Source organism: Lemur catta, chromosome 4, assembly GCF_020740605.2.
Source record: "Lemur catta isolate mLemCat1 chromosome 4, mLemCat1.pri, whole genome shotgun sequence".
NCBI lineage: Eukaryota > Metazoa > Chordata > Mammalia > Primates > Lemuridae > Lemur > Lemur catta.
Window position 1 is genome coordinate 94,180,461 of NC_059131.1, and position 21,666 is coordinate 94,202,126.

At 43.9% G+C, this 21,666-nt stretch overlaps 1 protein-coding gene across 3 annotated transcripts; it reads left to right on the top strand.

Moving 5' to 3' along the window:
* The first annotated feature begins 14,619 nt into the window (after positions 1–14,619).
* SOD3 (superoxide dismutase 3) lies at positions 14,620–19,425 on the top strand. Of its 3 annotated transcripts, none has more exons than XM_045548931.1 (3): positions 14,694–14,781; positions 17,668–17,772; positions 18,140–19,425. In XM_045548931.1, the coding sequence occupies exon 3, from the start codon at positions 18,155–18,157 to the stop codon at positions 18,863–18,865; it is 711 nt and encodes a 236-aa protein (XP_045404887.1). In that variant the 5' UTR covers positions 14,694–14,781; positions 17,668–17,772; positions 18,140–18,154; the 3' UTR covers positions 18,866–19,425. The 3 variants fall into 3 exon arrangements, with proteins under 3 accessions (XP_045404886.1, XP_045404887.1, XP_045404888.1); XM_045548932.1 differs by having other exon boundaries at positions 14,701–14,781; positions 17,611–17,772; XM_045548930.1 differs by lacking the exon at positions 17,668–17,772 and having other exon boundaries at positions 14,620–14,781.
* Positions 19,426–21,666: the final 2,241 nt, after the last annotated feature.

A 21,666-nucleotide genomic window follows, 5' to 3' on the forward strand; every position in this document is an offset into this window, starting at 1 on the left:
CTGAGCATTAAAGCTGTGCTCATATGTTTATATAATACATTGTCTGGCACCTAATCTGAGTTTGGACTCCAAACGTCACTTTGGAGGAAGTGATGTTTCTGGATTTCTGAGCCCAGGAGTCAAGAAGGCCTGAAACCTCTGGCCATGCCTTGAGCTACCTTGGAGGAAGTCCGATTTCCCCAGGTGAAGAACCAGGCGACACGAGAGGCTTTGGAGAATGAGCCATCACATGCAGAGAGGCCACATGGCCTCTGGGCACCTGAGGCCTAGACATTCAGCCCAGTGGCAGCCCCGGCTGCCACTGACTATAACTGCAAGAGAGAATGCAAGCAAGACCAGCGGAGGAACTGCCAGGCAACCCCCAGCCAACCCCTAGAATCATGAAATATAATAAAATTGCTGTTGTTTTAAACTACCAAATTTGGGGTGAATATTGCAAGGCAAGAAATAACCAAATCCCTCTCTTTTGCATTATCCCTCTTAGGACGTCTCTTTCACCCACCCTTAACTACATGTTATGGACCGAAGGTTTGTGTCCCCCCAACAAAATTCATACATTGATGCCTTTAACCCCCAGTGGATGATATTTGGGGGTGTGGCCTTGGGAGGTAATTAGGTTTAGATGAGGTCATGAGGGTGGAGGCCCTCATGATGGAATTACGTGACCTTACAAGAAGAGCAAGAGAGATCAGAGCACTCGCTCTCCTGGCTGTAGGAGGACACAGCAAGGAGGCTGCTGTCTGCAAGCCAGGAAGAGGCCCTTGCTGGAACTGAATCAGCAGATACCTTCATCTTGGATGACTCAGCCTCCAGAATTGTGAGAAATAAATATCCATTGTTTAAACCACCCAGACTGTGGTATTTTGTTATAGCAACCTGAGCTGACTAAGACACCACCTCTCCATGCCTTTCCAACATAGTGCTTTTAGGAAAATCATCCACATGTGTTCATGGAAGGAGGTCTCCCACCAGTTCTTGAAAAAATAAATCATATTCACCAGGATTCTTGGAGATGAGACTCCTGACTTCCTTGTCTAAGCTAAGAAAAGAAATTCTAAATTGTTCCTTTATTTTCTTGCTCTTGTTTTCTCCTGTATAAAAACAGGAACACTATCTGCCCCCCGTGGGGTTAAACAGCAAAACCCTGTGCTTAGGGGCTAGTTAATTCCATGGAGTAAGCTTGGTCCTTCTCAAATTATTTTCTTGCTTTATTTATAAATTCCAAAATTAAAGAACTTAGTTCCTTAAAGACCTAAATAGAGGGATGAGAGGGGTGGGGGAGGGATGAGAGTCATTGCTTAATTCAGCCGTACTGGGCATCTCCCTAAGTTTTAGAGCATCAGTGATAGCTCTGCAAGGGGATCTCTTTCTTTCAAGCAACTTGAAAGCTTTGCTGTTCTTATCAAAACTCAGGTCAGACCATAAAGCTGCTTCCTTCCTTGCAGTGAAGATTGGAGCTAGCTTAGAGCAGAAACAGAAAATATCTGTGGAGCCCTGATGGAAAGAAAGTAAAACAAAGCATTTCGAGAGGACTTGGAAGGAACATTTACATAGACTGTTCTGTAGCCTTGGCACTAGCAAGCTAAGGTTTCAGATGCATGGTTGACAAGGCTTTGGACCATAGTTGAATTTGGAAAAGTTAGATTGAATGAATAAATGGATAGATGGATGGATGGATGATGACGGTGGGAAGAGAAAATACGATTTGTCTACCAGCTCTGCTAGAGGCAAAGCGTCTGTATATCACTGTGGGACCTGTGAATGCTACAGAACCAGGATGACGAGAGACGAAGACAACCCAGGCAGAAAGATTTAAGATTTGTGTCATTCCCTCCAGATAGGAATATTCAAGACTTTACTCTTGTTGTCATTTGAAGTTTGTCGCCTCTTTATTCATGCCTAAGTTAACTGTAAGAAGTTAATTCCATGGAAAGTGCTTGGTCCTTCCCAACTGTTAGTAATTTTCGTGCTTTCTTTATACAATCCCAAATTAAAGAACTTCCTTAGTTCTTTAAAGAACTTCCTGAGTTCTTTAAAGAACTAAAGATAAATATCTCTGAACCAGCATGGCAGACATTACTGGCAGCCTACCTAATAAAATTTTTTCTTTCTTCTTAGTAAGAAAAATTTGATTTTGTTAGAGTAGCAATATGTTCAGCTAAGAGCATTTACTCTGCCAGACTCCTATGTTTCTACGGATGCCCTGAGACATACACTGAAATTGTCTCGGAAATAGGATGCTGCTACTTTCTTCTTTTCTCTTCCTCCCTGAAATGAAGTGCCACATCTGGAGGTGCAAAAGCCACCCCGCAGCCATAAGGTAACAAGCCTGAGGTCAGAAGTCTATATACTGATGATGATGGAAGGGAAAGATGAGAAAGCCCTGTGCCCTGCTGGGTAATGGAGCCACCACAGCTCTGGACTTTTTGTTCTGTTTGTTCTATGTGACAAATGCCCAAGTGTTTTAGCAACTTTTTGTCATATTTTCCATTATTTGCAGCCAAAAGAATTCTTGGCAGATACTCTTGGGTTGATCCAATTCAAAACTGTAGTCTGGGTTCCGGTGCCTGGAGTGGGTAAGGCAAAAAGCATTTTTTATTGAACCTTGCCTAGATAAAGGCCAGTTCCTCACAGGGTAGGACAAACTGTATTAGTTTGGGATGCATGTAAAAGGAAGCTTTGGCTTGCACTAACTTGCATAATCAAATCACAGAGTGGAAGTCCAGAGGTTAAAAAAGATGCAGGTGCAGAACCTTCAGGGCCTCAAGAACACACATTATGCCATCTCTCCGCTTGGCCATCATCGGGGAATGCCATGTGATGACTGAACGAGATTAATCAGGAATTTTCCTTGGCAACTCCCTGAATCCTATAGAGGATAGACTTAGATACCTGAATAAAATGGATACTTGACAGAAAGGAAAGGCAGGAATCGATAATCACAGGAAACCAACAATCTCTGCGACACATGTTATAGCAGTACTTTGCAAAATGTGGAAAGTCCCCAAAACATCACTTTGAACATTTTCTGGCTGCTGTTTGGAAAAGGGTGGTTTGGTTTCTTGTCCATCCAGCTAGCATTTAAGGCTTCCAACTGAATGATCTAATTCATTTAGCCTATTTGACTGGTCTCATAACAGGAAGCAAATAAAGTGTTCCAGGTGACCAAATAGCCCACTTACAAAAACAGAATACTTGAGAAAACAAACAATTCCTCCCTTTCCTTCCTCCCAAATAAGCCACTTTCAATGTACGAAAGGGTGGTGCCGAAATAAACCCAAACTCTGTTTAAATGGAAAGAAAGATATTCCAAAGTCTGTTTAATAACAAGGCAAAGTCCTGGATTCTTATTAGGTATAGCCTTGTTTTCAGTGTGGAGCTGATGTTCTTAGGAATTTTTAGAATCGGTACCTCACTGGGAATAGATGTGAAAACTGCATGGTAGGATCATGTGGTGTGTCGGCAGCTCCCCAGGAGTAAACGTCCCCCCAGGACACTAATCTGCTTGTGCGTAATCCACTGTGGTATTCGATGTTGCCTACACAGGGGAGAAAATTTGTAATGCCAGAAACTAGCTAGATATATAGAACTAGGACAAAACACAGTGACACTTGTATTTTCCTTTGGGGAATGATGCCTTCCCTCTCTCCAGCCTGTGACACAGGACTGTCTTCCATCCTCAGCAGCACAGTAATTGGTTCAAGTACGAGCGCGTGGCCCACATAGGTTCTGTGAGACTCAGCCTGGCACTTTTTAGGGGACTATTAGAAGTTGTAGAGCTATTAGAATATAAGATCCTGGACTTTTTTGTTATATACCAAACAGTAAATCTCCTCTTTGCTGAAGTGGAGTGAGTAGCATTTCTGCCACTTGTAACTTGTGGAGATCTAGCTAATATAGAAACAAAAGGTACCAGGATCTCGAGTTCTAAAGAGAAGAAACAGACATCCATGACGATATAAAAAAATCTATTTTACATTCACAACAATTTCTCCACCTCCAGTGATACCTCTATGTTCTCCAGTCCAATTTACAAAATGAATTATCCTCAAAAAACAGGTAATAAAATTGCAAAATGGTATGGTTGCTATATGCCAAGCCCTTTGCTGGTTTCCTTACATATAGTAGATCTTAATCCTCACACAATTACCATACTGCTTTTACATGTGAAGACAATTAGGCTTGGAGTGGACCAGTGCTGTATGGGAACTGTCAAAGTAGCTAGCCTGAAGCTGGGAGAGCGTCCATCCCAGACTCTCAGGTCTCCATCTGAGCCCTCAGAGCAGAGTGTTCAGCAGATGCCTTAGAGATTGTTCAGTGCTTCATCCACACAACCATCCCACCAATGAATAAGAAAGCTTTCCCTTTTTACTCCACAATGCTTACTCATAGAGGTCTGATGTCAAACTCTGAAGACTGAATTTTAAGGACCAACAATATATAACACAAAATTCCACTGGGATGACCTTGCCTGGGAAGGATTTGAACTTGAAGTTATCCTCATACCAATAAGGTTAGTCCAAGAGCTGCCAACCTTCTTATTCTGCTAATGCTTACAAGACGTCTCTGATTTTCAAATTTATTGAGGTATAATTTACAAGCAATAAAATACATGATCTTTGACATGTAAACATTCATATGAATATCCCATATTCAAGATACAGAACACTTAGATTTTAGAGAACTCAGATTTCTCATGCCCCTTTGTGGCTAATTCCAATACACACACACACACACACACACACACACACACACACACACACTCCTCTACCCTCATCCCAGTAAGCCATTTTCCTGATTTCTATGAAAATAGATTGGGTTATTTGTTCTAGAACTTCATATGAATGGAATCGTACAGTACATACTAATTTGCATCCGGCTTCTTTCACTTCAGGTAATTTTGCTAAGATCCATTCATGTTGCAATATGTACTAGTAGTTTATTCCATCTTATTTCTGAATAGTGTTCCATTGTGAAAATATAACACAAATTATTTATCTATCCACCTGCTGATGGATATTTGTGATGTTTCCAGTGGAGCTATTATGAATAATGCTCCTATGTATTTTTAGGTATATGTCATTTACATGATATACATTTTCACTTCCTAGCCATTAGAATATTGGATCATATGTTAAGTGTATGTTTAACCCTATAAGAAACTTCTAAACAGTTTTCAGAAGTATTTGTACCATTTCACACTCCTACTATTGTATGAAAGTTCTGGTTACTCCATATCTTCATCAATATTGACATTGTCAGTTTTTGTATTTTTAGCTAAACAAATTCACATAGAGTGATATTAAATTGTGATTTTGTTCGGCATTTTCCTGATGACCAATGAAGATGCTTACTGGCCATTTGTATATCTCCTTTTGTGAAGCATTGGTTAAAGTCTTTGATGCATTTTTAAAATTGGGTTGTCTTTCTTCTTACTGAGTGATAAGAGTTCTTTATATATTCTAGATATAAGTTCTTTGAAAGATATGGGTATTAGGAATATTTTCTCTCAATTTGTGATTTGTCTTCTCATTTTCTTAAAGGTATCTTTTGAAGAGTAAACATTTTTGCTTGTGATGAAGTTCAATTTGTCAATTTTTTCTCATGTGGTTTATGTTTTTTTGTGTGTGTTTTAGTAAGCAGTATTTACGTGCCAGAAGTTTTATAGTTTCAGGTTTACACTTAAGTCTATGCTTCATTTTGAAAAAATTTTTGTGTGTTATAAAACAAAGGTTGAAGTTGATTTTACTTCCAAATGGATATCCAGTTATTTCCAGTACCATTTGTTGGAAAGACTCCTTTGCTCCATTAAATTACCTTGACACTTTTGTCAAAAGTCAATTGACCATGTATGTATAGATCTATTTTTGAATTCTATTTTGCTCCATTAATCTATATGTCTGTTCTTATGCCAATACCACACTGATTTGATTACTAAAGTTTTATAAGAGGTCTTGAATTTAGGTAGTATAATTTCTCCAATTGTGTGTGTGTGTGTGTTTGTGTGTCTGCATGTGTATGTTTCAAAATTGTTTTAGCAATTCTAGGTCCTTTGCTTTTCCACATACATTATAGAATCATCTTTTCAATTTCTACACAAAAGTTGCTGGGATTATGATTGAAACTGCATTGAACATGAGATAACTGACATCTTAATACAGAATCTTCTAATCCATTAATATGGTATATCTATTTATTTAGATCTACTTTAATATCTCTCAAAAACATTTTGTATTTTTGTATGTTTTGCACATTTTAAGTGTAGAGATCTTTAAATATTTTCTAAATGTATTACTAAATATTTTATTCTTTCTGGTGCTATTATGAATGATAATTATTTTATTTTCAGTTGTGTGTTGCTAGTATATAGAAACCTAACTCATTTTTATTTACTGACTTTGTATCTTGTGACCTTGCTAAATTCTCTTATTATTTCTAGTAGTGGTTAGAATTTTCCGTAAGCAATCATGTCTGCATACTGTGTACTTATCCCTCTCAATATCCATGCTTTTTATTATTATTTATTCTTGTCCTATTACATTGGCTAGGATTTCCACTATAATATTAAATAGAGATGGGGAGAGAAGATATCCATGCCTTACTCCCAATCTTAGGTGGAAAATATTCAATATGTCTCCATTAAGTATGCTGTTACCTTTAGGTTTTTCATAATTGCCTGTAATGAAATTTAGGAAGTTTCCTTTTATTCCTAGTTTGCTAAAAGTTTTCTTCATGAATGGGGTTGAATTTTGTCAATTATTTTTTCTTCATCTATCAAGATGATCGTGTGATTTTTTCCCATTATTCTGTTAATGTGGTGAATTACATAATTTTCAAATGTTGCTTGCATTTCTGAGATAAACTACTTGGTCATGATATATTTTTCCATATTATATATTTTCTGGATTTGTTTTATTAAAATTTTGTTCAGGAATTTTTGTTTATATTCATGAGGGATGCTGATCTGTCAGGCTTTTAAATTCAGAGTTATGCTAGTCTCAAAAAAGGAATTGAGAAGAATTTCATTCTATATTGTCTGAGTTTGTATAAACTTGGTATTACTTCTTTCTTAAATATTTTATAAGAATTTGATAGAATTCACCAGCAAATCCGTCTGGGCTTAAACTTATCTTTGTGGGAAGGATTTTTTTTTAATTACAAAACTAATTTTTAAAACATATGCCAAACCATACAAATTAACTATTTTTCTTGTGTAAATTTTGGTAAGTTGTGTTTTTCAAAGATTTTTCCATTTCATCTCAATTATTGATTTTACCAGTATAAATTTGTTCATAAGATTTACTTATCCTCTTGATAGCCATAGGATATGAAATGGTATGTCCTGTTTTATTTATCACATTAGGAATTTTTTTATTAGCCTTGTTAGAGCTTTATCAATTTTACTAATCTTTTCAAAGAATCCACTTTCGGTTTTTAAAATTTTCTGTATTGTTCATCTATTTTTTATTTTCTTAATTGATGTTATTACTTCTTTCATTTTACTTGTATTGGGTTAATTTGCCTTTTTTAAGCTTCTTAATGTTTAAACCTTTGTACTATTTTAATATATGCTTTAAAATTATATGTTTTCCTCTAAAAAGTAACTTGGCTCCATCCTCCATATTTTGGTATGCTATTTTCATTATTATTCACTTAGAAATATGTTTTAATTTCCCTGTAGTTTCTTCTTTGACTCAAAAGTTATTTAAAAGTTCGTTATTTAATTTCCATATATTTGGGGATTTTCTAATATTTCATCAATTTCTATTTTAGCTTCATTACAATTATATAGCATACTCTGAAAGGTTAACTTTTTAAGTTTAATAAAACTTATTTTTTGTCTTGGATATGATCTATCTTGGTGAATATTCCATGAAACTTGAAATTTATTCTGCAATTGTTGGGAAAATACCATTTCAGTCATGTCAGTTGATAGTGTTGTTCAGATCATCTGTCAATTAATGAGAGGGTGTGTTAGAAGTATACAATTATGACTATGGATTTGTTTATTTCTGTCTTTAGTTTTATCAGTTTTTGTTTCATGTATTCTGATGCTTTGTTATTCTGGTATATAAAATTTAGTATTATTATATTTTCCTGATAAATGTGCCTTTTATCATTGTAAAATGTCCAGTTGCTGTGACTATCTATAGCAGTAGTTTTGTCTTGCTATCAATTTTAGCTGAGATTAACAGAACTATGCCCTTCTTGTACTTAGTGTTGGCATGTAAATATTTTTTTCATCCTTTTACTGCCAATCTATCTGCGTCTTTATATCTGATATCTGACATTTATCTCTTTTAGGCAGCAAATCGTTAGGTCTAGCTTTATTACTGAATCTAAGAATGGCTGAATTGCCACTTTTCAATGGGCTGCTATTCTTCTTCCTATAGAAGAGAAATATTCTTCAGTGGTCAATATCTCCACTAAAACAGGAAGACAAAATGTAGATAAGAAAGTTGTGAGCTTAAAGATAAATAAGAGAGAACATACACCCAGCCCACTTCACACATTAGATGGCTCTAATAGGTATTTGAGCTTTTAATTCCTATAGTGGTAAATATCTAATGCAGTAAAGTTCTGTTTGAGATTAATTGCAAAAGGAGAGGATAGTTTCAGCCTAAGTATAGGCATTTTCTTATACAAATAGCTCTGCTTTCCCTGCAAATACATTTTTAAAGAGAGTGCAAATCTATACCGTGTTTAAATAATGAATATATGCTCATGAATGAAAAAATAACTTTGATCTGGTCATAATACCCAACTAGAAGAATGTTCTGATCTGTTAAAAACATAATTGAGCCAATAGTTGGATCCCATCTTTTCTGCCTTGGCTTTTCATGTAAATAGAGCAATGAGAGATAAATTCCTGCTTTGACATACAGTTTGGGGGGGAAGACAAATGCGAAAAGTTTCTTCTGCCAAAATGGGCACACGTTGGGAGAGACATTCTAAAAGTTTCACGCCTTAGTCCCAGGCTGGGGCCAACAGTGGCTCACGCAGGTTGAATATCTCTTATCTGAAATGCTTGAGACCAGAAGTGTTTTGGATTTGGGATTTTTTTCAGATTTTGGGATATTTGCATATACACAATGAGATGTCTTGGGGATATGACCCAAATTTAAATACAGAATTCATTTATGTTTCATACACACCTTATACACATAGCCTGAAGGTAATTTTATATACTGTTTTTTAAATGATTTTGTGCAGGAAACAGTTTTTATACATTAAACCATCAGAAAACAAAGGTGTCACTGTCTCACGTCAGCACTCAAAAAATTTCAGATTTTGGAGCTTTTTGGATCAGGGATCCCCAACCTGTATTAGCTCCTCAGGACCTCCCCACTGTGTGGAGGATGTCTTAAGACTCAACCATATCCCTTCTGTTCTCTCTAGGAAGCGCAACATGAAGTCCTGCACAGCTGAGCCATTGCCTGGAAGCACTATGAGGAGGTTGGTTGCTTTATAAGATTGCTCCAACATCCTGTGAAATGAAATTCAACATATATTACCAGAGCTATAACACAGAATCTTCTAATCTTCCAGATGCTGCTACCCCTGTGGCTTCACCTCTCTGGGTGACCCTGGTGGGGGATGGTGGTTTCGAGGCTGTGATGGAAGTTGTGACCCACTCCACTTGAACCCATCACCTAAGAATGGCCACAATCATGCTGGATTCATCTTCTCAGTGAGACACATGGCTGCTTCCCTGGGCCTTGGATCTGAGGCTTTTTGCATCCTGTCAGCATTTAGACTTTCTAATTATTTTTCTAAAATAAAGGCTGAGTCAGAAGACCTCTCTTTCCTCTACATTTCCTTCCAGCAACAATTTTCCATAATCCTCAGAGGAGATAAGGCTATCTCACCTTTCTACTTAGATTCTACTCTCTACACATGGTAAATTTTGTGCATTTTGCACAGTTCCCTACAAGTTTTTTGCCCATCTTTTCTGTTAGTTTATTCATTCTGGGGGTGTGGAGGAAAGGAACTAGACTAAGCTGGCTTTCAGACTGGCGAGAGTACCTCTCCCTCATGATGAAATTGCAGTGTGTGTGAGCAAGGGGGTGAGCAGGTGGAAGGTGAAGAGATGGTCGATGGAACCTTGGAACTGGTGAGGTTGAAGGTCACCAGCCTGAAGGCTCAAGGGGTTTGAGTCCTTCCTCTGCACCTAACAGGAGTGACACTGGAAAAATCAATGAACCACTTTGGGTCTTCATTTCCACCTGTAAAATGAGAGAGTGACATTGGGAAGATTCTATGGTTCCTTACATATAGGTCTTTCCAAATAGATTATGAGCTGCTTGAGTAAGGCTGTGATTTCTACATCTTCATAGTCATGGTGCCCAATGCAGGGTCTGACACATAATCTTATCAGTTGGGCATGAATTTGTCTGCAAGTAACAGAAGCCCACTAACAGCTTTAACAGGTTTATTTTCTCCTACTACAAGAAGATTAGAGCCATGCTGGTGTTGGTTAATGTACTCAGTGGGGTCTTTGAGGACCTGGGTTCTTTCCATCATCCCTTCCGTCAACCTGGGCATGTTGGCTTTATGTTCTCATTTTTTTATCAACTCATAGTCCCAAGGTAGCTGCCACATTGCCAGGCATCACACCCACATTCCAGGCAAAAGCAAAGGGAAAGGCCCCAGTCATTTCTGTCCCTTTTATAAAGAAAGGAAAAGCTTTCCCCAAAGTCACATCAGGTTATGTTTCATTGGCCATAACTGGGTCACATGACCACTGCCAGATGAAAGGGATTCTGGTGACAGCAGGTGTCTAGCTTTTTAACTTCTAGAGAAGCAGGGTAGATATGGCCATTGGGCCCACTGAATGTTTGTTAAATAAATATGATTAGAAAATAAGCTGTAAAAGGCCTCTCTTTTCTTAAATAGAATGTACCATGCAATTATAAACATTAATAAATAATGTTTATTTCTGAGGAAATAAACATTAAATTGGATATGCTTTTAAGTGACCATACAACTATCTTGATTTTATACAGCAAACCAGGAATGGTCCGGGTTTTCTCGCAGGCATGGGGAAGAAAGTAGAACTAGAGGTCGGGTTAGAGTCCATCAGGAACTCAGCATAGAGGGATTTCACTTTGGTGTTTTCCTAAGGAATATTTTATATGTACCCACTTTCAGATCAGAAAAGACATTTCTTCTGTGTTTTCCTGTTGGTCATTTTCTTCATGGGGCCAGCCAAGTGTAACCAGTTGAGAAATTCCTGGTCCTGACTGGTTTTCATCACCTTCTTCTCCGTACATGTTGTCCCAGCATCTAAATGGGAAGGGTGCCATGTTCACAGTGAAAGAAACTTGCCAAAATGGGGCATGGAGCAGAATGCAATGTCTCCTCTTCACTAAGGAGCAGACCTGTTAATACAAATGAAAAGCTACATATAAATTGTTTAGCAAGTGCCTGGCACACAAGGGGCACTTAATAAATGTTAGTTGTTATTTTCTTTCTGTTCATAAGAATGATGCTTCTTTTCTTCCTGGCCACTTTATCTAGGAGGATCTACTTTTTCCCATGTTACCTAGATGTGTAAATGACAGGGTCCAAGATTGAACTATGCAGTTCCCTGGTTCCACTTCAACTCCACAGGGCATTTCTGGGAGAACTCCAGGCAGGCAAGACATACTTGAAGTTTTCTCGGGCGTGTTTAAAGCTCTCTGATTGGGTAAACTGCTATCACATAAAACATGGCTTTCTAGGGAAGTAACCTGAAACTCTAATTGTTTGCTTTCAAAAAGTTTCTCCTCATGGTAACCACTCTATTTCCCGGTGGAATTTAATTCTATCAGTTTTCTGAACATAATGAGAAAGAAGCTATTGGCAACTGGTATTCTTGCACAAAGGTACAAAGTTCTCTAGCAGAGAGGTCTTCTACAGAGATAGGAGGAGGACTTTTGAATGCATTTCCTAATGCTACTTCACAACACTCACTTGGCTTTCTGGTATATTGTCCATTAACAGACATGAAAAAAATAAAAGGTCAATAGTGCATTGTCTCACTTGCCAGGTAGTCACTGAGTTACAGAGATAACTGTCAAAGGTGGACTCATCTGTTACTTGTCTCTAACTTTTCTTTCATCTCCCCATTAGGTCGGGTGGTAGTGAAGTGTAATGATTAAGAGGCCAGGCTTAGCAATCAGAGTCTTAAGTTTAAGTCTTGAATTTGCCATTTTCTAGCTCTCCAACTTTGGACCATTACTTCTTTTTACTGAACTTTATTTCCTTATCTACAAAGTGGGCAAATTAATATCCACCCCACAAAAATTATTTTGAACATGAAATATCATACTATGTAAGAAAGTGCTTCATAAAGTGCTCAGTTGCAAGTTCAGAAAAATCCGACCCAAACAACTTAAGCAAAATGAGAATGTATGACTCACATAATAAAAAACAGAGCTTCAGGTATGGCTAGATCCAGGGGCTCAAACACTGCTACCAGGTCCAGATTTCACTCGACTTTTATTACACTTCCTTCTGCATTGGCCTTATCTTCAGACAGGTTCTCCCTTGGTAGGGTACAGTGGCTGCAAGAACTCCAATCTTTTCCTCCAGTTTCTACTCCACTGGGAAAGACAAAGTCTGCCTTTCTAGATGTTGCATGGGTTAGGTGTCAGGAGCTACTAAGGAACTTCAGGTACTCTAAAAAGCCACCTGCTCAGGAAAGGCAGGGAGGGCCTGGCCAGCTCAGGCTCACAGAAAGGGCTCCTTCTAGGAGCGGGCTGAGGGATTAAAGCACAGCCAAGGCTCAAGAGGGTCACATTCTTTCCAGATACAGTCCCAGCAAAAGTGTCACTGCATCTCATTGGCTCTGAATGGATCATTCCTGAACCAATGAAATGTATGATTGATCACACCTAAGCCAGAAGCCGAGCTCTGGAACAAAGGGTGGAGTTGACACCGCCTGCTAGACTGAAAGTATGTAGCTTCTCAGAGGGAAATTGCCATGCTGTTAGCAAAGGACGGAGGGAGAAATGTTGCAAGGGTGGGAGGAAGGGGAAAAAAGCAAATTTCCCCTAGAACACCAAAAAAATGAAAGTGAATCTGGGCTTTAACACCAATCCTAGAATGCTAGAATGGCAGAGTACTTTTGTGGAAAAAATGAAATTAGGTTACATGAAGAAAGTGCCATTTGAAACAGTAGCTATGAAATTATATAATCATTATTTCAAGAACTGAACGAAAATAAAGATTTTTGTGTTTAATTACCTGAAAGCTTCACAATGGGAGGCCAGAACGTTGCAGGGTGGGGGTAGGGTGGTGGGTGGCAGCTGCAACTCTGAAGACTCGGCAGTCGAGGACAACTGTGGCCTTGAGCAGAATGCAGAGCTGTGAGGTTGAGCAGCCCGAGCTCTCAGGGAGCCAGAGGGATGGATGGTCGGGCCGAGGGGCTGGAGTCTCTGAGTCTGGGACGTCTCCATCTTATCTCGTGGAATGCCTGTTCCTGCATAAACATCTTTAGTTTGAGTTCTGCAAGGATGATTCTAGGAAGCTCCTCCTGCTGGCAACTGATTCACTCAGCCTGGGGGGTGGGGGGGGGGGACGGGTGCAGAGGTCTAGATTTTTAACACGTTTCCTTGCTGCCAGGACTGGTGTTTGGGATCTTGTGGGGCTCTGTTCATTCCTCCCTGGCTGCACTGCACACTCTGTTGACACTGGTGTCACCCTCCTCAGATACGAGCCCCCGAAGCGCAGTGACCCGTGGAGCACATTGCAGGGCACGGCACGGTGCCTGGCCTGGAGCGAGCACCCAGTAAACACTGGTTGAAGGAATGCCGGAGGACAGAGAGGCCGGCAGGCCAGCTGCCTTTTCCCATATGCACTTTTCTGGGAAAGAAAAGCTCCTACTTCTGGAAAGCGCTGCCGTGATTGAGAAAAGTTCATGGCAGTAAAAGACGAAAGGACACCAGCAAAAAAGGCTCATGGTTCCCCGAGACAACACAGCCTTTTAAAAGACTCCTCCGACGCTTTAATAATAACAGTGACAACGCCAGTGACAATTTTTCATGAATGGAGCTACGTGCCAGTCACTGGGTTCGCACTTGATGAGTGATTACCTCATTGGATCTTCATGGCGATCACGTGGGGTGGACAGTGTCACACTCCCATTTCACAGATGTTGAAAGGGAGGTGCAGGGGTGATGTAGCTGGTCAAGGAGCACACAGGAAGCGACAAGGCTGGGACGCCGCAGCCCGAGGGTGTCATCCCTGCCACACCCGCAGCTCACCTCTCACAGGTCTGACAGCACAGTTCTGGAGCCAACACCTGCACATGTGCCGGGCACCCAGGTCCACCCTAAACAGTAGCATCCGGCAAAAATAAGACAAGACAACAGCCAAGGAAATCAGAGGAAAGCAAAAGCCCTCTCAATAAAGAGGCCACTGTACACTTCTCCAAACAGGCTATTTTCTTTCTCATTTTTATTCCCCTGCTGAGTGCTGAAGGTCACCAGCTACGTCTGCACAAGCCGGTGAAGTCACAGAAAGGCATACTTGGCAGGGGAACCCAGGGATGGAAGGGGCGGGGACGATGGGGACAGAGCAGGGGGAGGAGGTGAGGCAGTTCTGCAGTGAGGGGCAGTCTGGCCTGCTCTTCCTCCCCAAACCGGCCCAATGACCTTCCTCCCCCGGGCTGACCACTCCCCTGGGCTGGCCTCCCGCACTCACAAACAGCCCGGGCTGGGCTCAGCCTGTGTTCCTGCCGCCGGCTGGGTGCTGCTCCCTTCTTGGAGGGAAAGCTCTCTTGGAAGAGCCAGAAAGGTGGGTGCCGAGTTGAGGTTCATTTTGTTCTTCTCAGTGCATGCTTACTAGGAGTCTGAAGCCAGGGTGGGGCAGAGGGCCTCTTCCTGGGAACATATTTGATCATCTTCATGAGGGAAACACACCTCATGACAGGCCTGGCTGCTCTGAAGGGGGCGAGCAGGGAGGTGGGGGGTCCAGGGGAGGAAGGCAATGGGGGAGAAAGGAACCGTTCCTCCTTCGGACCTGCAAAGAGCAGGCCAGGAGGACTCTGGTGTTCGAGTGACGAAGGCTGCCTTTCTAGATGTTGCATGGGTTGAGAGTCGGGAGCAGCTGAGGAAGCTCAAGTGCTCTAAAAGCCACCTGCTTAGGAAGGGCAGGGAGGGCCTGGCCAGCCCAGACCCTCAGCAAGGGCTCCTTCTAGGAGTGGGCTGAGGGATTAAAGCACAGCCAAGGCTCAGGAGGGTCACGTTCTTCCCACACACACACCCAGGAAGGAGAAACAGGCTTGGTGGCTCCCTTTGGTTTGGGAGAGGGTCTCTGTCCCCTTTCTCTGATAAACGTGTCCTTCCCTCGAGACCCATGCACAAAGCAGGCCTTCAGAAAGAGCCCCCTTGGTCATCCACAGCTCAGCCTGAGCCTTCTGAAGGTGACTTCAAGGGGGAGGGGAGTGAAAGGCATAAGAAACAAGGTGTCAGAGTTCACCTGGATTTGAGGAGGAAGGAAGAATTTTCTTCTTTTTGTTTGAAGAGAAAAACATCTCAAAATGTCTATTACCCAAACATTCTTGAGAAAGGAAGCTCACTGACACACCCAAAACAATCTGGTTTTGCTCCACATTTTCAAGGAGGAAATTTCCAAGCAGCAGAGCCCCCCTCAGTGGCAGAACCACCTCGGGACGATGATGGGGGACTTGAGGCCAAGGCCAGGCAGGGGTGTTCCCCCACTTCCTCACCTACCCTGGGGGATTTGGGTGGTAGCACCACACTAGGCCATGTCATTTAGGTGGGTCCCTTGACGCTATTTTCTCTGTTTCTCTTTTCTGGCTATTCCTTCTTGGAGTCTTTCCCTGGCACCTCCTCCTCCTCCCATGGCCTCCACAGACTCTCTCAGGGAATGGTCCCAATATCTCTACCAGAAGCTTCTCTCTGACAGCTAGGAGCTGCCACTGAGAACTTTCTATGCACCAGGCTCTGTGCATAGTTTCAAATCCTGCCCTCAGCTCTTTATTGAATGTGTAACCCTTGGTCAGGACACTCGCCTCTATGTGCCTCAGTTTCCCACACTTTAGAATAGGAATGATGATAGCACCTACTGCATAATGTTCTTGTAAGGATAAAATGAATTAACACATGCAAAGTGCTTTTAACAGTGCGTGACACGTGTGTTCAGTAAGTGTGAGCAGTTTTAATTCTTCCCAGCCTCACAGCAAGCCTCTAAGATAAGGATGTACTAATGCCCCTATTAGCAGATGAGAAAACTGAGGTTCAGAGACAAGGTGGGCCACTCTAAGGTTTGCAGTCCAGCATTGACTCTGCTCCTCTGCAATAAAAATAATGGTAACAGCCACCCCTTAGAGAGCAAGCGGTAGTCAGGCTTGAGATTCATGAGGTGAGATCCAGAATCCATTCCTTTAAACTCATACTGAATTGCCTTTCTGTAATGATTAAGAATAAATACTCAATCTCCAAGTTTGTTTTTTAAATGGCACCTATTTGGAGTTGGAGAAGGCCCCTGAACATGCAGATGGCCTTCAAACCAGCTCTTTGGAGGTAGCATTAATCCCTGTGGGCAGATTTCAAAATGTGAAAATAGCTTGGCTTATATCTCATTTAATCCTCACTGAGATCCTGGGTGGTATTGCCGGCCTTATTTTACAGGTAAGGAACCTGAGGCTAAGAGTCAGTAACCCATGAAGTTACAGTTAGCGTATGTTGGAATTGGGATTCAAATCTGTGTCTGACTTTGTAATTCCTGGCTGCGCCCCAGAATCTTTGATGGAGCTTTCTTTCTTTCTTTTCTTAAAATCAAACTCACTGTATCAGAATCTCCTGGGATGGGGGTTGGGCAATCTGATTTTTAAAAACCAAAATCCGATGTGCATTCAACACTGAGAACGCCTGCTTCCTCTCTTCTTCTAAGTGCCAGACCTGAGTTTCCAACTGTCTGTGCAAGTGTCTGCCCACCTGGGCACCCTCCGCAGGCTCGGGCTGCACTTGTCCTCTCTCCCTTCTTCTCAGGACCTGGTAACCACCCTCTATGCACTTAGAGTCCCCTGCTGGGAACCTCAGTCACCAGCAACTGCTCCTTTACCTTCCCTCTTGCCAAAGCTACCCAACGTGTCCCCCAAACACGTGCCCTCCTCTGTGTTTGCTGCCTCCACGTTGGTGAAAGCTTTTATTGCTTCCAGCCTGGGTTACCACAACAGCCCCCTAACTTGCTCCCTGTCTCTGTCTCCCCTGGGCTGTTCCCATTCCTCCTCCCCTTTCCTTTCCATCCCAAATTCCAGCCCACATCCTATCTCTTGGCAGACTTAATGAACTAAAAACTACCTCATCACCCACTTTTCTTCTTAAAAACTTTCACCAGCACTACGCCCTGAAATGGCCTTCCTTCCTGGCTCGGTCCGAACTCCTACTCATCTTGTGGGACCCTGCTCTGCTCAAAAGGCACCTCCTCTGGGAAGCCTTCCTGGAGTCCCCCAAGGAAATAGGCACTACCTCGTCCATTCTTCGTTAGCACAAGTGCCCATCTTCAATCGTAGGATTGTGTTGGAATGATTTAATGACATGTCTGCCCTCACTGAACTCCTCATTCAACAATCCCATATTAGATTTCTCCTATTGCCAGGTGTGGGCCCAGGAGCTGAGGATACTTATGAACAAAACTTGAGTTTTTGTCTTTAAGAAGCTCCAAGTCTACTGAGTGTAGCAGAGACCAGGGAGAGGACACTTCAGAGAGACGACACAGCACACGCAAAGACCAAGAAGGCAGGGACAGCAAATCTTATGTGTATGTGTCTGAAAGGGAGGATGTAGAAAGAGGGTGGCAGGGGACCAGATGGCGAGATTGGGGATGGGGCTAGGGAAGGGCCATGAGGCACCCTCCACGCTATGGAGATAGGACTGGAGAGAACCATGACCCTTTGCGAGTCTCCTGAGACCTGCTCTCATCCGTCTTTATAACCACAGCCCCTAACGTAGTGCGGGCACACGGCCGGCCCCGGAGAAACATTTGCCAAACGCATGGATGCACGCTGGGCAAGGAAGCCCCTGGGGGCTGGGCTGGGGGGTTGGCTCTTTGACGATGGGGTCCCTGAGGTTCGTATTTCAAGTGACTAAGGCTCGCTCTGCCCCCCCCCCCGCGGGGCACCCCGCAGGAGCCCGAGTCGGCCATGCTGGCGCTGCTGTGTTCCTGCCTGCTCGTGGCGGCCGGAGCCTCGGACGCCTGTCTAGACCAGGACCTGGGCGAGCACATCCGAGACACGCACGCCAAGGTGACGCAGATCTGGCAGGAGCTCGCGCGGCCGCGGGGGGACGGCGCGCAGGACGCCCCGCTCTACGCCGTCTGCCCCGTGCGGCCCTCGGCCTCGCTGGACGCCGCGCAGCCCCGCGTCGCCGGCCTGGTCCTCTTCCGGCAGCTCGGGCCCGGCGCCAGGCTCGAGGCCTTCTTCGACCTGGCGGGCTTCCCGGCCGAGCCGAACAGCTCCAGCCGCGCCATCCACGTGCACCAGTTCGGGGACCTGAGCCAGGGCTGTGAGTCCACCGGGCCCCACTACAACCCGCTGGGCGTGCCGCACCCGCAGCACCCGGGCGACTTCGGCAACTTCGCCGTGCGCGACGGGCTCCTCTGGAAGTACCGCGCCAACCTGGCCGCGTCGCTCGCGGGCCCGCACTCGATCGTGGGCCGCGCCGTGGTGGTCCACGCCGGCGAGGACGACCTGGGCCGCGGCGGCGACCAGGCCAGCGTGGAGAACGGCAACGCGGGCCGCCGGCTGGCCTGCTGCGTGGTGGCCCTGAGCGGGCCCGCGCCCTGGGCGCGCCAGGCGCAGGAGAACATGGAGCGCAAGAAGCGGCGGCGCGACAGCGAGTGCAGGGCCGCCTGAGCGCCCGAGACCCCACCCCGCCCCCGAGTTCTCTCTCCGCCCCCGGGACGCCCCACCCCGACGTCTTGCCTTCGCCATGGCTGAGCACCCCCCACGAACCCTCTCCACCTGAGGTCTCCCTGAATGTGCCGAGACACCCGGCCTTCCCTCCCAGCCCCCCACCCAGTAGCTCTGAGGGCCTCCGGTTGTACCGAAATACCTTACGCACCCCAGGGTCTCCTGGACTGCCTGAGGTCCCTTTCCCCCTGGACCCCCCATCCCCACCCTACGACCCCTGAGACCTCTCTGTGCCCGGACGACCTCCCCTTTCCCCTTCCTTCAGGTTCCTCCTAGGCACTCTGAGACCCCTCCTGAGGTTGCCTAGGGCCCCCCTCTCGGCGCTCTCCACTGCCCCTAAGGCCAGCCGGCCAGCCAGCCAGCCAGCGCAGTCCCAAGTCAGGCCCCCTGCCCAGCGTCTTCAGCTGTGTCCCATCCACCGCCACTCCAGGGAAAGCTGTTCCTTTGGGGGATGTTTGGCAATCTTTGTGTTGCACATTAAAATTCAGCGATTCAGAACCGCATGGGGGCCTTGGTTACTTTTGTTTGTTCCTTTGAGACTTCTCTCTTCAGGCTTGGCTTTCTTTCTTTTTATTTTTTTTTTTTTGAGACAGCAAAGGTATTTCTCATATCGGTGCAGGACTTTTTATCCTCCCCTCCCCAACCCTGTAGGCAACAATGTAACAAAGTTTAGTCACTGACTGGCCTGCCATTTGGTGTGGCTCCAACATGGAGATCATCAGAATCACTCAGGGAAGTTAAAAAAAAAAATGCAGCTTCCTAGGCTACAGCCCAGAGTCATGGAATCCAAAGGGAGAGGAGAAAATTCATTTGCAACAAACTTCTGGGTGATTCTGACACTGGAGCCACTGGCCTGGGAGGCGATGAGGCAAGTCTGGACTCACCTGGGCCGTGTCTTCTCACATCTGTCTCCAGGTGCAGCCTTAGGTCCCTTTCCCAGATGGCAGAGCAGTGCCAGTGAAGCCATGTGACTGGGCAGGTTAGAGGGGGCGAGGTTGAGTTGGTATCTGAAGTTGTCAGCATTCTGCAAGACCAGGACTAAAGGCAGGCTGGGTTTGATTAAGGCTTGTTGGGGGTTCAGTTTTCCATTTTGAAAACTAGAATCTACACACAGTCTAGAACAGTCTTGCGTATACCCCTTCATTCACTGGATAAAAGTACTTGCAGTAACTTTTTACCTGCCAGGTAGTCTCACTTCTCAGTTGTGGCTTTTCCACCCCGGTTACTCAGAGGCACTTTCCATTTCTCCCAGACGCCGAAGGCAGTGAGTCAAACTGAACCGCAGCCAGAAGCCCATCCCCGGTGGTTATTTTTACCTCTAACTAGGACTAATTTGTTATTTTAAAATCTTGCCTTGAACCCAAGTGACAGCTGGAGAGAAAGGCTACTGCCTGGTGACTTTGCTCCACCAACTGGCTCTCACTGGTGTGAAATACTGACTTTGACCACACAGGTCAGCACTGAAAGGGAAGGGGCAAAGGAGTCTTTAAATATCCCGATCTCAAATGGATGTGTTTGCCCATCCCCACAATTAAAAGTTGCAAAAATGAGGCAGCAATTACATAGGAACGCACATGGGGAGGAATAAAATGCCAAACCCCCCATCTTCTGCTCTGCTGCTCAGATTATAGTTAATTCAGGACCGTCGAGGGCAGTTTTGGACCTTTTTCTGCAGACGGAGGCTGGTGCTTCTCATCACTTGCTTCTGTTCTTAATTTCTCTCTTCACAACCGTTGACCCCCTAGACGGGGCTGGAGAGACACCCAAGCAGATTCACTTCATTTCTGTTCTGTCCATTAATGGGAATGAGATTGATAAACTATCCTGTGGGCCTCCAGGGCCAAGAACAAACAGAAAATAATAGGAGGACAAATTACAGTTCACTCTAAGGGCAAAGCAATGTATATAGCATGGTGGTTGACAGCCCAGGCTCCGATAGAAAGGGCCATTTGAACCCCAGCTCTGCCACACTTACAAGCTGTGTGACCTGAACAAGTCACTTAACCTCTCTGAGCCTGGGTAAAATAAGATCATCACACCAGATTGTTTTGAGGATTAAATGGGAGTGTCATTCATGAGAGGTGAATAGCATAGCACATACACCTTGTAAGGATCAAATAAATGCCTAATCAATAACAATGGCTAAGGTCAGGAAAATAGCTACCTACTAATAAATAGATGGGGCTGCCCTGTAGGGTCATGAGTGTCATGGAAATAGAAGGATTCAAGTGAAGAAAGGTTGCCACCTTTGAGGTGTCTAAGAACGATTTCTGCATCCATTGAAAAGCTGGATGAAATGAACTGTGTGATCCCAGCTCCTGGGGGAGGGGACCTAGGATGAAGGGAAGATTGTGGGCCATACAGGCAGACATCTGGTTCTTGGCACAGAACCATATGTGTGCCACCAAAGCCGCCCATTGGACCCCACTTGGCCCCTGGAGTCTATTTTTACTCCCCTCATCTTACAGATCTATTTTGTTAATCTCCTTATATTTGCTGTTTTGACTTCCCAGCCAGCTTGCTAATCAGTTTGCCTATTTGACTCACAGGGTTTGCATTTGTCACTGGGACTTAAACACACACTTGTTTTGATTTCTTTTTGTAAAATTAGAAGCATTTGATGTAATGACTCTACCTAGACACAGCTGGTAAAGTGAGAAGAAGGCTCAAGTTTGCACAGTTTAAACACAATGTAGACAATAATTAGAAATGCTATCTTTAGATGTTTAGGATAAGCTTTTTCT